The following is a 15,482-nucleotide window of genomic DNA, read 5'->3' as shown; positions in this document are numbered from 1 at the left end:
AGCGAGTCTCAAACAGCCCCACCGACGCTTACACACACACACACACACACACACCGCAGACCAAAACAAACCAACCCCAATCGTGACCCATTCCTCGAAAAAGCAAATATAAAAATGAAAAATGACACGTTCATGAATAGTAAAAAAAAAAAAATCTGGGCCGTGTGCAGTCAAAAGTTCGGGGAGAGTGAAGTGAAGTTGGTGCATTATGGATTTTACAGTTAAAACAGTAATGACTATGCAGGGAAAGACCAGAAGGTTGACCATTAGTTTTTATTGGCATTTGTGTTAATATCCAAAAAATGAATGTGAAGTTCAATATTTCTCACTCTATACATCATTTCTTATTTTTTCAGCTAATTAGCTGGTAAGTCTAACTGACAAAAACAATGACTTATCACAAGTCCTTTTTCGAAGGGTCAATGGTTTTTATCAACAGTTAATCTCTTGACTGTTTTATCAGTTAATCTGTTCATCTATAATATGTCAGAAAAGATTGAAAACTATCAATCAATGTTTAAGTCGAAGGGATTTGCTCAAATTATATGTTTATCCAAACCAAGATTTTATTTAAACAAAATTGTTTTATTTTATTTTGTCAACTAATCAACAAAACATTTGTAACAAGCAACAATGTAAGGTATATTTTAATATATATATATATATATATATATATATATATATATATATATATATATATATATATATATATATATATATATGTATGTGTGTGTGTGTGTGTGTGTGTGTGTGTCATGCTGACATGCAGAGGGGACACTGCTATTTTCTGGTAAGTGTTTTAAAACCTCACCAGTAAACCCCCAAGATGCTGAATTTTTTGCTTTCACAAAGTTTGAACTTTAAGCTCAAAGGATACTTCAGTTCAATAATTGATATGAAAAAATAAAATCGTTTGCAGCTGTGAAGGCATAACCAGCAAAGGCTTAGCAATTTTAGTCATCTTTTCAAATGATTACAAGATTTACTACACAAACGCCTAAATATATCATCAAATAAATTAGAGTTCTGTCTGCATCTCTACACACAGATTAATTGACTAAATGCCTCAGCACAAAATTTAAAAGTGATACTGATAAAGTTACTCAGTGGTAGTAAAAAGCTGAAGCTGGAGCGGAACAGCCAAAACAAAAAGGAAAGAAAACGCCTGATAGATTGGTCCGTGGAGAGAACACATGATAGGATGAACAGAGTGGGAGAGAGAAAGGAAAGAAAGAGAGGAGGCATCCTGTGGAGAAAGGAGGGGATTTCCCACAGCACAGATGGAAGCCATTAGCATGGTGTTGTTGCTTAAAAAACCTTTCATGTCTTTGCAGTTATTAGATAATACTGGGTTAACTGTAAACAGCATGAATCTGCAAATGGATATAATATGCAGACACAGCGATTGTTTTACCATTTGGTACCTAAAATTGGTTTAAATGTAATAAAGTGCAATAATTCAGAATGTAACCTATAAAGTCTCCATGCCGAGTTTTAAATTGCCGGTTGACGATGAAAATGTTCCATGGCTTGACTTTAACCGAGAAACTCCCTAAGACGGAGACCGTTGCAGTGAGGTCATGTCGAAGCCAAAGCCGCAACCACAGCTATGCGCGCACAAACAGGGCGCACTCAAACACACACTCGGCTGGGTGATACATGCTTGCTGATGTCATCACCGCAGCCCTGGTGACACACAGGGGTCAAGCAGGGGTCTCACCTCTGAACTCTGAACTTCATGACCTGACATCTGCTTACCTACCGTGTCCCGTCGATACACGTTTTGATATTTCTGTTCGTAGCAGAGACGTGCAGAGCAGATCAGCCGTTTTTTTTTTTTAGGCACGACGACACAACGTATGACAGACAGAGAAGCTGGATATTTTGCTTTGTAGACTCTCTTAAACAATGTACGTATTAGAGCTCAGGGCTGTTCTGTTCGACACATGTTCAGTTAAACAGCCTACTGTATGCCGCACATAAAAAAAGCAAAAATGTTTTTGATTACCGAGCTTACACAGGGGACGATGGGAAATGGGACAAGAGAGAAAGCTTCTTTGCCTCTCTCCCTTCTTACCTTATTTTCCCCTCTGCTAGCTTTCCCTCATTCAGGCGCCCCTCCATCCGCCTCGCCTCCTCTGCACGGGCTGCCAACTCCTCCACTGAGCAGGGGAGGGAGAGAGGAGAGACGGGGAGGGGGAGAAAAGTGTGAGATAAAGAGCAACAGTTCACTTCAGACACTGTTGGTTAAGAGTCATTAGAGAATAGGCCTAATTTAAACGTCCATGTGACAGAAAAAACTGACATTTTCCAGCTGAGACATTATTAAAATTGTGTAAAATAGCTCTTGAGCCATAGTTGATTTTTCTTTCAAAACATATTCAAAGAGAGAAATATATAAGATTGTTAAGATTAACAGTACTTTGCATCTTCCAGCAGACCAATGTTAATAAAATGATTCACAAAACATGCATACGCAGAGGTGATTATTGATTGGAGTTCAGCACGAGTGGGAAAATATGCACGATGAACCGCCTTCAAAGCCGAGCACAGAACTCCGGCACAGAAGAGGCACTGAATGGCTTTCAGAGGCAGAGGAGGAAGGAGTGAAAGTATTGCACTGCTTACACTGAGACGGGGCAGCAGCCCTTTTGTTGGGAGACAAAAGAAGCGCTCCCCGGCTCTGTCAATAGATGGCACTCTTTACCTTAAGCAGGCCACTTGAGCTCATGCTCCTGACTGCATCCCTTCAATCACATTCCCTTTTCAGCCATCTCCTCCGTCTACATGCAATAAAACCCCATTGTCCTACACTTAGTAGTTTAGCACATTGAGTGGATGCATGATAAACCACTAGTCAGGTTCCTTGGTCAGTTTTTGCTTTTGCAGGCCCTTTTTTGGTTTGAATTTAAAATTAAGGATTTGCTTCCTTCTCCGCATGTTTTTTGTTCTGTATGCTGTTTTGTGAGTCAATGTTTTCTCGTAGCTCTTAAAACCTTTTCACTAAATTCAGTATTCATTGAATATAACATAAACTGTCAGCCATCGGTGGCCAAGGCTAGTGAATATTGAGAAGGTGTGTGCACTGAATATGTAGAGGTGTGTGCGCTCCTGAGCAAGTGTGTGTTGTGTGTGTGTGTGTATGTGTGTGTGTTGAATATTTACAAGATGGACCTTGACTTTGTGGGTGTGCTTGTGTATCTGAGTGTGTGAAATAGAAATAGAGAAATGTGGTATGTGTATTGCTGTAAAGCTTTTAGGGCCGCGCGCCATGCTGTGTTGGAAGTGGTGGGACAGACTGAATAGGGGGGAGGCTAAAACCAATACTAGAAAAGGAAGAAATAGAGAAAAGAAAATCTACATTTAATAAAACTATGATTAATTTATGGCTCTGCAGCATCCAAACTGTTTAAACTGAAGCCCTGGGAAAATTGAAGCGGCAACTGGAATTGCTAAATATTTAACGATGCACAAACACTTTTATATATGTGTGTGTGTGCATGTATGCGCCCTACCTTGGCCATTTTGCTCAACCTCAAGGTTAAAGTTTGCTATGAATCTCAATAATCAATAGAGCAGAGATGTGAAAACTTGAGATGGGGATCAAATTCGCATTCAAGTCATTAGTTTTGAGGTGACCTCAGTGACACCTCCCACCAGGGCAGGGAGAGGCCACAGAGAGAGCAATTAGCTGCATGGACTGAACGTTTACACAAACACTTCTATTTGCACCCAAACGCACACAGGCGAAGGCACACGCACACACAATCTACACAGCATAAATGCACGGAAAAATTAGGTGAAAACACAGACAGCTTCCTCTTTAATTCAAAACATATAAAATGCATATAACCAGCAAGCGGAAATAGTTCACATGCGGACATACACCAGGTGTTTACCTGAGACAAATAGGTAAAATGTGGGGTATATGTAGCTTAGCGGGGATTGATGACCAAATGCTGACAAAATGTTCCACATTAAACTTGTATCCGAAGAGGATTGTGGATCAATTCCTCCTAACAGCTTACGGTAGAACAGTAGTCCATATTCTGAGGCCTCAGCGCCTTTACAACCTGTTTCTAGTTGCTCCATGAGTCAAGTTATGACATTAAGTCTTCAATCTAAGATCTTGGGTCCCTCACTGTCTCACTTTCTTGACCCTTTTATACTGGCTTCACAACTAAAGGTGTGACATTAGTCCATAATCTAACCCTCTCTTTCGATCTCTCCCTCTCATACGAGCTTCAAAGCCCATCATACAGCATTGGGCCTATAATCACAGATCTGCGGTCAGATTACCCCGCTCTTGCAGCTAACCTTTAACATGAGAAGGACGAAAACTCGTCTAACCCTGAATCAGTGGTTGGGGGTAGAGCTGGGCCCTGCCTGGCCCTCATAAAAGCTTCATAAGGCTTCATAGGGGCTTCCTTTGGCTTTGTTGGGGGATTCGTAGCGGGCTAAGGTGCTCCCGCGAGACGTCCCAAAGCCTCCCAAGACTCTTTCTCTCTCTTTCTGAAGTTTCACGGGCTTGCAACACTGCTTTTGGGTATAAGCCAAAAGGTGCAGACGCACAGCCGCACACCGTCATGCACACAAATACACCACAAGAAAAAAAAAAAATTGTATGCACACAACACTCACAAAGACAAAGACTAACACACACACATGCACACACACACAGACTCTAAAACTCACACACACACATACACCCCAACACACTCCCCTCTTGCTCTCTCCTCTCCGCTTTATTTACAATCCTCTGGCAGCGGTACAAGGGCCCGGGGCTATAACACACGGCACCTAATGCTCAAACTGCCAGGTAATCTCATGTCTGACATCCCCCTTTGATAGAAACTGATCAATAGACTCTTGTAAAGGAGTCATTTTCTCTGATGTTTCTACCAACCACTTCTCTCTATCGCTATCTCTCTCCCCTTCTCTCTCTCTCTCTGTTTCCCCCCTTCTCTTTTATTAGCCATACATTTATAATTCATATTTCAGCAGGGCTGAGTTTGCTCTGAGACAAAGGGGGGCTTCTTTGTGTAATAAAGAACAATGGTGGTGAAATGATGGGGAGAAATGCCAGTGTTTGCTGCTGGTTCCGGTGAACAACAGTTTTGGGGATCGATAGAGTGTGAAATGGGATTATAGCTAGTAATAGAGGTGAATTGGAGGAGAGAGGCCTGTGCACGTGTGCGTCCAGGGATCCAGATTGGATAGCACAACACACGCACATACGCACGCACACACACATACATACATGCGCACACACGTGCGCACAATAATGATTTCATCATCTTTAGGCAGATGAACATCAGCAGCACAGAGGGGAGGTAATATCACATTTCTGTTTTTGTGCAACTGTGGAAATATGGATATTGTGTTTTTGTTTATGCTGTTATTTCATTTGTTGTCACACAGCATCACATTTATTTCACATTAAGGTCGATGTTACAACACATCTTATTTAAGTTGTAAGATGATGCTATCAGCCATGTTTGAATATTCCATTCATCTCTGCTTGGGTTCGGCAGGTGGGTGCCATAGGCATATTTTTATAAAACAATTAAACAGCTAAGTAGAAGATACCAAACAGAAACACCAAGGAAACGGATCAGCAATCGTAACTCATCTACACCTTTCAGTTTCTTTTCCGCACACATAAAACTCAAAAAACAGTGAGTGTCTCAGAGTTCAACAAAATCATGCCACAAATCAGTTCTGAATTCACTTTAAATTACTCATATATATAACACTGAGTTCTATATTGTCTAAATCAATATATGCGCTGCACACACTAGCATTCTCTGAGCACCATATGTAGTTTATTAAGTGATGTGGGATTCACTCTCCGGACTCACTATTTTTTGCAAGAAACAGAATATCTACTGAAGTGAAAATGCATGCTGTCAAACAGTGACAGTAAATCTGACACGTACAGTCATAAGCCAAGTTTAAGGACTTTTTTTCCCCTCTCCTTTTTAATCACCCCCTTCTTTCACTCTTTTCAGCTCTTCATCCTCTCCTGCCACAATCTGATTGAATCCAGCTGCCTTCATTCTCATCCACATGACACCTCTGTGGTTCCTAACTCATCCTCCTATCCTGTTTCTTTCTCCTCCTTTTTGCCAATCCTTCTCTCTTTGCCACAGAGACCTTTTAATATATATGAAAAAAGAGGCGATGTTTTCATAACACAGAAAGGACCTCTGCGAAGGCTCCATGTTAATAAAAAGGCCTTTTGTTCATGACAGTAATTTCTCACGCTAACTCCTCACCCACTCTATTCAGGCCACTGCTATATCCAGGTAAACAATGCCCCCTTTGTTATAATAATGCATCTTTATTCTTCTTAAGTCATTACAATAGACTCTACATTGCTGGATTGTATTTGCTGAAGGTAAAAGCGGAATAATATGTGGTTTTTGTGCGGAGCGCAGAGTTGAGGGAATGCGTTTTGATCACAGACAAAGGCCAAGCTACACAGCGTTGTCCTTCTGTCTCTATCTTGTTAATGAGCAGTGTTCACCGAGCAAGCCAGCCACTGTCTGCCACGGAGAGAGACCTCAGATTCATCTCTCTGCGGACAATAGGTGAGTGTGTGTGTGAGAGTGTGTGTGTGTGAGTGTGTGTGTGTGTGTGCGTGTGTGCGTGCGTGTGTGTGTTTGTACCTCGGAGAGCAAGTGTGTATGTGCTAATTAAAGCAGTGGGAGTTGGGAGAAATGGCCATGTGTGTGTATGCGAGGTGTTTGCCTGGCGTGACCGTAGATGTGTACGTTAATTCTTAATGAGACATTTCTGTGCCCAGAGAGACCCAGCCATCACCATTCCTGCACTGACACACCACTACAAAGGCCACCGTCGGCTACGCACGCACACACACGCACACATAAACCAGATCATTACCATACAGCTAAAGCAGTGCACCATTAAATCAAACCTTTATCTAGAGTGTGTGTGTATGTTTGTGTGTGTCTGAGATAACATTGCGTGAGGAGAGCTAGCAACCGACTCACCATTGCTCTGCTATTGGTGGCTAATTTGAGCTAACTGATTGAGCAAGCAGCACTGTGGCTGGTACTGCAACAAAAAGGCAGGGCACACTGTAAAGCTCTTCCAGCATGCTTTATGCTCCTGATGGACAAGAAAGCCTCAATGTGCAAACTAGAAAATCAGATCAACTAGTAAAGCAAACAGTGTCAGATATAATCATGTTAAAGACATAATATTTTATATTTCTGCAGTATTTCTGCAACCAAGAGCGCTGAATCTATGGTACACCACACCCGAACCCCTAACCAACAAGTCACCAACTCTGACTCTCTGTTAATGGGCCACTCCCAGTGAACATGGTCAGACCAGAATGGAAAACGCTGCCTCTGAGAAGATGGAGACTAGTTTGATAAGGGGAATACATAACGGAGGTGGTTTTCTTGCCAGGTTTGGAACCTGGCAACCGCGTGCTGAGTCAACAAGGACCACTCACAGAGCTAACTACATTTAGCACCAGTATAGCACTTACTCTATTGTCTACCGATGAAACGTAAAATATCCCATCGGTATTGCAACTGGCCTCCGACGTCATTCTCGGTGGCCACTTATGGACCTGGTCCGGAGCTGTTCATTGAGAATATGCTGATTATAAGTTTGTTAGCAGCTTCAGTAACAAGTAATGCTATCTCTCCAGAGTTTTTCTCAAGGCAGAGCAGCCTGAGGGCAGCAGAAAATATTTCCTCCATAAAACATGACCTAGTTTCACCCAAATCAATGAACAAAGTTGTGTATTTTGCATAGCATCGGTCAAGTCCGGTCTCTAGCAACACTCTGGCTATGGCTTTTCTGCCATTGTCTGGCTGATGTTGGCACATAGGTGAGATACGGAGCGAGACATATGTGAGAAGCAGCAGTTTTGTCCTCATGGAAACTTTAAGTTGTGTAATTACTGAACATTATCCCAAATATTTCCAACAATGTTCAAACCCAGAGAAATCTGTAAGGTCTGTAGGTAACGGTGCGTTGGTTGCCTATCACTGGAACTTCTGGTAGAGAGTCAGAGAGTGAGGTAAAGTGAGTAAACACAAGTGAATAAAACTTTCAAACATTACCTCATCCGTGAACATTGCTGCTTGACTCACACAGATGTATTTGCGTCAGCAACAGATTCCACGCTACTTATTTTGTTTTGTTTCGATTGAGAGACCTCTAGCGGCAGAAATTACATGTTGCACATTTTAACATTTGCTTGTGCACCACCTGATCAGAAATAGTTTTTAAATTTAAAACTGTATATGTATATTCACTGTATACTATGTGTGTATGGTGGTATAAAAAGTTATTCATTGATGGATAAATAGACAGATTGAAAGATGAAATGAGATACTGATGAACTGATTACTACCTGTCACTTCGTGCTTGCTGCGCAGCTCCTCCAACTCTTGACCCAGCTGTCTGACTTGACCGCTCAGACTCTGTTTCTGTCTGATGGCGCATCTCATCTCTTCCTCAACCTTCAGTAACTGTTCTTGAAGTCTCTGCACCTCTCCTCGTTGCACGCCCACCTCACTGCTCCTTCTGGCTGCCTCTCGTCTGGCCTCCTTCAGCTCCTTTTCTGACTGTCTGAGAAGTGCCACATGGACCTGCAGCATAAGTGAGAGGAGCAGTGAATAAGCGAGGAGGTGTGTTTTAACGTGCACACACATGTGGTGTTTGCGGCCCCGTTCAGATCAAGTATCTTGCTAGACAGTGTCAGGAATGCACTTCACACTTCTTATCAAGTGGAGCCTGAAACATGTATTGAGTGACTACTTATTATTTGATTTTGCATCCCTGCTTACATTCGCTTTTATCCACGGGAAACCTTGAGAGACGCTTCAAAATGTAACCGTACAGCTAGAGAAACAAAGGTGGTGGACTTCAAAATGTTGCCTGAGCTGTGGCATAGGCAAACCAATTGTGTTAGGGGGTTTGCAAGGCAAACAGAAGTCAACTCCACGTATTATAGATAATCAGAAAGCCCTTCACAGCAGTAATGGACAGATTTGTGTTTTTATATCCACATACTTATGGCCTATGAGCATGATTTAGAACCTCACAAAGAGTAAAAGGCCATAGAAACAGTGCCAGGCTGCCGGCCTGACTGCGGTCCCCAGTGGCAGAAAAAATGATGTGGCACAGTGGATGTGAGGTTTATATGGAACCTAGCTAATGTCGATGTCGTTATTCTAAAGCCACTACATAATGAAATCAACATTTCATTCATAATGACAGGATGAAGCAAAACAGTTGTCTATTTTTTAGTTTAAGTAGATAACATCTGTTATGAAACAATTAGACCTTTAAAATGATTCACATTTGCATAATCATAGATTCAGGAATCTTTAATGAGAGAGAGGGTATAAATGCAATTTCAAAAGTTTAAATAATATAACAGAACTTGTTTGTATGACAAAACATATTATTAGTCAAAGTGCTGTGCTATGTGTATGTCTTAAAACATGTCTGGAGGGGATCTTTGAGATTTGTCTACTCATGATCGCTTCATTCAGGATGTGTTTTAGTGTTAGTTCTGAGTAGTGACCAAATCTGTGAATATACAAATTAAGATTTCATTTGCAAAAGCAGATTTCTCTATTTTCTTTTTATTAATGTCCCTCAATCATGATGATGAGTTGTTTTGATTAAGAATGTTTTTTTTAATCTATTATCTGTAGATGTAACCTTCGGTACATGTGTCCTTACATGACACAGGCTCATTAAGTGATATTCCACAGGGAACAAAGATGGATTAATGGACAAGAACTGACAGCTATACCACTGTCGCCTATGTGTCTCTGTGTGTGTGTGTTTGTGAGAATAAAATGTGTGTGTATACATGAGATCTGGGTAGGCATGACATATGTACCACTTGAATGTGCCAGATGACGCACAAATTAATGTGTAAAATCAAATGTTCCCACTCCCACCTACACATGCTACACTCACACACGCGTGCGCACACACACAAAAATGATGTGTCTGTGACTGCCAGCAATGTTGGCACTCTGCCAAGCTACAGTCACCACTTTGAGTAATTTGAATATTTAGTGTCCCATTGAGCTCTTAATTGGAGTCAATTTCACCAGCCTTGGCACGTTTGGTGCTTTAATTAATGGCAAGGCAATTTGTTTCTGCCAGGCAATCACAGGACAATCGCATGAGTGGTGGGTGTGTGGCGCCGGTGGAGGTGGGTTGAGTACTCCTCTTTAAAGAACTTGAATTGAATCTCAAGAAGCTTGTGTTCTTAGCCTGAGATGCACGCATACAGACAACATTTTAGGGTGAGAGCAGAGGTGGGAAAAAGAGCGGAATGAGGGGGAAAAGGTCAAAATGATATGGCTGTCTTACATTAGTGAACAGGTCAGTGGATACACATTACTTCCATACCTTTTGGGTGTCCGCCAGCTCAAGCTCCAAGCGTGTAACTTCCTTTTTCAGACTTAGTACTTCCTGTTCAAGCTGGCTGCGACTGCTCGTGTGCGCTTGGTGGGACGCAACAAGACTTTGCTTTAGACCCACTTTTTCCTGGGTTCTACAGGAAGGAGAGGAAAACGTGACTGGCCTGTCCAATCTGTTAGTAATGCATGGTACACATGAGTACAGCGAAAGAAAAAAAATAAGTGTTTTGCAATGTAGGAAAAAAAAATATTTACATAGGTTATGTTAAATTTTCAATGCAGCACATATAATGTGCCACTGTATGCCATTTAGCAAGTGAGAATGTTGAGAGTATGAGAGCGAGTAGTCAGATGGGAAGGGCATAAGAGGAGAGACAAGGACAGGAACCAGGTTCAGCAGAGGAGAATGAGAGTTTTATAGACTCAGTTATTACTGTCTCTCCAGCTCTGACTTCATCTGAAGAACAGCCTTTTCACACTCCGCAAGGTGCTCAGCCTGCTCAGTACAGCGCTGAAACAGACACACACACACAGAAACACACACACACACGATTAAAAATTATGTAGGTGTGTGTTAAACTACCTTCAAGTAAGTATAACTCTATTCAGATGTATCTTTGTGCTTTTTGAGTGTAAGTAGTCTGATTCTTCTCGCTGAATGCATCTGTTAATTCTACAGTGTATATCAGCATGAAATGCTATCTGTAATCTGTAATGTGTAACCTCAAGGTGCAGAACAGTAGAAATCTCACCCTCTGCAGCTGTTGTCTGTGTCTTAGCAGACATTGATACTCCTCGTCAGAATGAGAATGACTCTGCCGATACAAGTGTAGGTCACACTCCAGCACAAGTTTCTATGAGCAGAGAGCAAGTGAAATAGGTAGAAAGAGAGAAAACATTTTCAGCATTTTGATAGAATAATTTCAGTCAATGATGCACTGCAAAATATAACAACCAAATTCCAATACAGCATATTTAACAGAAAAAAGACTTTTAAAATAGCAAAGCCCCAAAAGGGGGACAAGTTTGAAATGAATTGCATGTCAACAGATTATATGCGTTTTGGTTTAATAAGAAATGACAATGACACTGATGTGCCCTTAAGGAACCACATCATTATACATTACACTCATTATGTGAATTGATTTGTTGCATTGCGGAGCACAGGGAGGCTTGGCCTCGATGTTCCGAGCACAGCTGACAAACTCCAACACAGCTCGCATCACATTAAGTGAAGTCAGAAACTACAAAAGGCAGTAGCACCTCACGAACTTAGCATTGCTCACTTAATTAAAGAAAATGTAGCTCATTGTGTTTTCTAAATGTATGGCAGAATGTATCACTGCCCTTAATCTCAGCCTATTAGCTGCTCTCCTTTATATAGGCAAATTACGTAAGTAATTTGAAAGTAGTGACTTTGTAGGAAAGGAAAGAAATTCGACTTCTTGTATTCATCTTTATGTTACAGTGAAATATTCCATAGTCAGAATACAAATGAACCAGAAAAAAGATGGCATTAAGATACTAAATTCAAGCTATTGTGAGTTTCTGCTTATTTTTCTTATGCTATAACCTGTACATTGATTTTATATTAATTCTGTAAAATGTAAAAAGTATTTCACTTGTATTTTTCAATTTAGGTTTTCTTGTAAACAGGGAATGAGGACATTAGTGATGTTCAGGTCAGATGAGCCCAACAGTGGCACGAGGTAGAGAATTAGCAAGACGTGAAGCTCCATAAGAACTCTTAACCTCTTGATAGGCGCCTCACAATCAAAGTCATTAGCCAGTGTAATAAAGGGCCTGAGATACAGCCATTCTTCAACGGCCTAACTCTTTTATAACCAACAGATTAAAGTTGATTGGATTAAAATGACATTCTGCCCGTCTGACCTTGGCGGCAGCAGTTAAGTTCATCCAAATTAAATTTCTCCGTAATAAAGATGATTCATTTGTTGCCTGACGTAGTAAATATAAAACAGAAAGAAAAAGGAGAAAAGATTAAGTGACACACGCCAGTGCACACGTGCACAAACCCACACTTGTACACACACACACACACACACACACACACACACACACACACACACACACACACACAAGCACACATACATGTGTACAATGACTCATGCACACACAAAAATATACCCATGCACGAGCTCACACATTGATGGAGCTGGCGAGCACCTGGCAGCGCACACAAGAACACGAAGACGCCCTAAACACTGATGCATAGAAGCCAATTTTTCTTGTTGGGAATGTCCTCGTCTTGAGGTCACATGAAAACTTTATCCTTAAAAAATACACCACTGTATGGACTCAAACAATATTCGTTTCTTATTCTCCAAAGCAGCTTTGTTGATTGATACATGGAAGTATTACAAGGAATTAATCTGAAACACACAATTCCAGGTGTTTCGGAGTGACATATTATGTACCTTTTCAGGTTCATAATTATATTTTGGTTTAATACTAGAAGAGGTTTACGTGCTTGAATGCTCACAAAACACATATTTTTTCTCATACTGTCTACAGCTGCAGCATTGTGTTCCCCTTCTGTCTGAAAAGCTCTCTTTTAGCTCATGTCTCTATAAGGACCACCCCGCCTGAATACCCAGTCTGCTCTGATTGGTCAGCTCACACATCCCTGACCCAGCACTGCCAACAATATCCAAGTAGCTGTCCTAAATCAATTGCAAGGCATTAACCACACAACTGTGTGACTCTGTGACATAGTGTGATGTCACAAAGTCACGGAATTAAGGGCAGGACTACCGACAAGGCGTTTAAGGAGCTGTGTTTTTCTGTAGGGAAAAACACTACATATATAATGGTTCCCCTTTAAATCTCATAAACGCAGCATTCCAAAATAGGCATCTCCACAGAAAAATCAAGAACAACCTGAGTGTTTTTGCCTGCGTTTATATATTCTGTCTGCATACTGTGCAGTGTGTCCATCCTTGTCCTGACCTGTTGTTTGTGTGTGTCCACCTGCTCCTGTAGGGATCCTATCAGGCCTTTAAGGTGGTCCGCTTTTTGCTGAGTCTCCCACAGTAGATTCTGATTGGCCTGGAGCTCGTCCGTCATCTGGTCAAGAGCTTCCTGTGAATTCTCCCACTGGCCGACCTTTTCCTGATACCGCTGCGCCATTTCAGCTAGCTCTTCCTTCACCAAATGAGTTGCTGATTGGGAATCTCTTAGCTGAATAAGGCAATGGCAGAAGTCTCAAAGCAAGTTACAGCCAATAATGCCAATATACTATATTAATGTAACTACCTACCTGTAGCTGTGAGTACCGTAGTTCCTCTTCTACAGCCTCCACCTGCCCTTGCACCCTATGCACCTTCTCTATAGCTGCTGTGTACTTTTGTTTAAAAATGGCTGCAGTTTCGTTCTGCCTCTGGGCTTGCAAACTGGCATCTTTCAGCTCCGCCTTGGCTGCTTTGAGCTGCTGATGAAGAAGTTCCATCTCAACCTCCTGCTTCTTAAGCTTCCCCTCAAATGTCTCGACCTGAAAGCAAATGCAGTCAAATGAAGGGCCAGCGTTGATGGGAATAAACTGTTGTGTTTTATTTAAGTGGAACAGCCGTAGCCTGAAGGTTTAGTAGAGTGACCGAAGTGCTGTGTTTTAAAGGAGAGTAACACTTGGGCTCACTCATGTTCTGTATACTGTAGGTGCTCTTAAGAAAATTTACTGAACAGCTGCCAACTGTTAAAGTGTAGAGTGTTACTGTTTATAAATTTATGTGATGTTGAAATAATCCAAAAAATTTCCAACTGAGAAAATTCACATGAACACTGCCTCAAATCAAAAACAAAACTCAAAAAGTAGGTGAAAATTTTCACATATTAAATATCAATTTTGTGCTCCTGAGTAATCTGTAATGTGGTTGTAGATTTTAACCATTAGTTGTTGTCCATGTAGAGTGACCTGGGTTACTTTGAAAAGTTATCTATTGAGGTAACCCCTATAACAAGTCAGATAATGCCACATTTAAATGGTTTTAGGGAATGCACTGGTGTAGGAACAATTCTGGGATAAAATCAAAGAGCCGGGCCGATACTCGACTTTTGGTGTCAATTCCAAGTCAAATATTCTGACATGGTATGTTGATCGACATACAAACATTTTTTGCAGTGACCCCTCAAATGTGATTATCACACACGTGCAACAAGGATACAAGACAGGCAGGATATCTAAAAACAAAGTATTGGTCCAGTTGCACAAATACCATATATCTAATTCATTCAGCCTCTAAATGTGGCATTCCATCCCTGCCCTTCCAGCGCATTCAGCGCAGCGGTGTGGTTGGTATACTGGGTGCATTCTGTAGAACTCCACCATTCTTCTGTTTATTCTTTTCATAAACCTGCAGCTGTTAAGATTGTTGATCACTGGCGAAACACCTATTTACCTTGTGACACCTACAGCGTCATACTACTGGCTGACAAACCTTGGTAGAACCTGGAACCAACTGTCAGAATTCTCACAGACGCAAACAAAACAATCAAACATTAGTTCTGCACTAATCCCATACAATCTAACAGTCAAACAGGACTCTTGTAATTATGCTTTATCATGACTAAATGTATCTGAAAATATTGAAATTGATGCTAGTTTGGCATGATGGTGTAACATATCACGCTGCTCCACAGTAACCTCACTCATAATGAAAGGGGAACCAAGGAAGTGAAACCAAGCTTAATCCCGGTGTTACACAAGGAATCCTACCGTAGCTCACCTTTCAAGCAGAGAGGTTGAGAAAGTTAAACCCGCTCTAACACTCAGCCCGAGTTCATCCACATTAATCCCGCTGTAATCTGGATCAGAACACGAGGGTTTACATCTAATGACAGCCAACTAGTTAGATTTCAGCGGTTCGCCGCAGCTTGGTTTAACCAGGGATTAGCTGGGCCCATCAAGGACTAACGCTGGGTAGGAGGCAGCATGACTGAGTAGAGAACTTGCTCATGCAAAGGAAGAAAGAGACATAAACCAGAGCAGAGGAGAGGATGGAGGAGCACCATCAACTTTCATGCCCTGCTCTC

At 41.4% G+C, this 15,482-nt stretch overlaps 1 protein-coding gene across 15 annotated transcripts in view; it reads right to left on the bottom strand.

Annotated features, from left to right (window-relative positions):
* The window catches only part of LOC119008593 (trichohyalin-like), a 100,440-nt gene that overhangs the window by 23,925 nt on the left and 61,033 nt on the right, over nt 1–15,482 (bottom strand). For all 15 annotated transcript variants that reach the window (XM_037079076.1, XM_037079065.1, XM_037079064.1 and 12 more), the window contains 7 exons: nt 13,714–13,944; nt 13,404–13,634; nt 11,186–11,287; nt 10,868–10,944; nt 10,423–10,567; nt 8,399–8,636; nt 2,078–2,162 (listed from right to left, as the gene is read on the bottom strand). In XM_037079076.1, coding sequence (XP_036934971.1) covers nt 2,078–2,162; nt 8,399–8,636; nt 10,423–10,567; nt 10,868–10,944; nt 11,186–11,287; nt 13,404–13,634; nt 13,714–13,944 — 1,109 coding nt within the window. The remainder of the gene's footprint in view (nt 1–2,077; nt 2,163–8,398; nt 8,637–10,422; nt 10,568–10,867; nt 10,945–11,185; nt 11,288–13,403; nt 13,635–13,713; nt 13,945–15,482) is intronic.

This window comes from Acanthopagrus latus, chromosome 19, assembly GCF_904848185.1.
Source record: "Acanthopagrus latus isolate v.2019 chromosome 19, fAcaLat1.1, whole genome shotgun sequence".
NCBI classification, from domain to species: Eukaryota; Metazoa; Chordata; class Actinopteri; order Spariformes; family Sparidae; genus Acanthopagrus; species Acanthopagrus latus.
The sequence above is the reverse complement of the archived record's forward strand: the minus strand, read 5'-3'. Positions and strand labels throughout refer to the sequence as shown.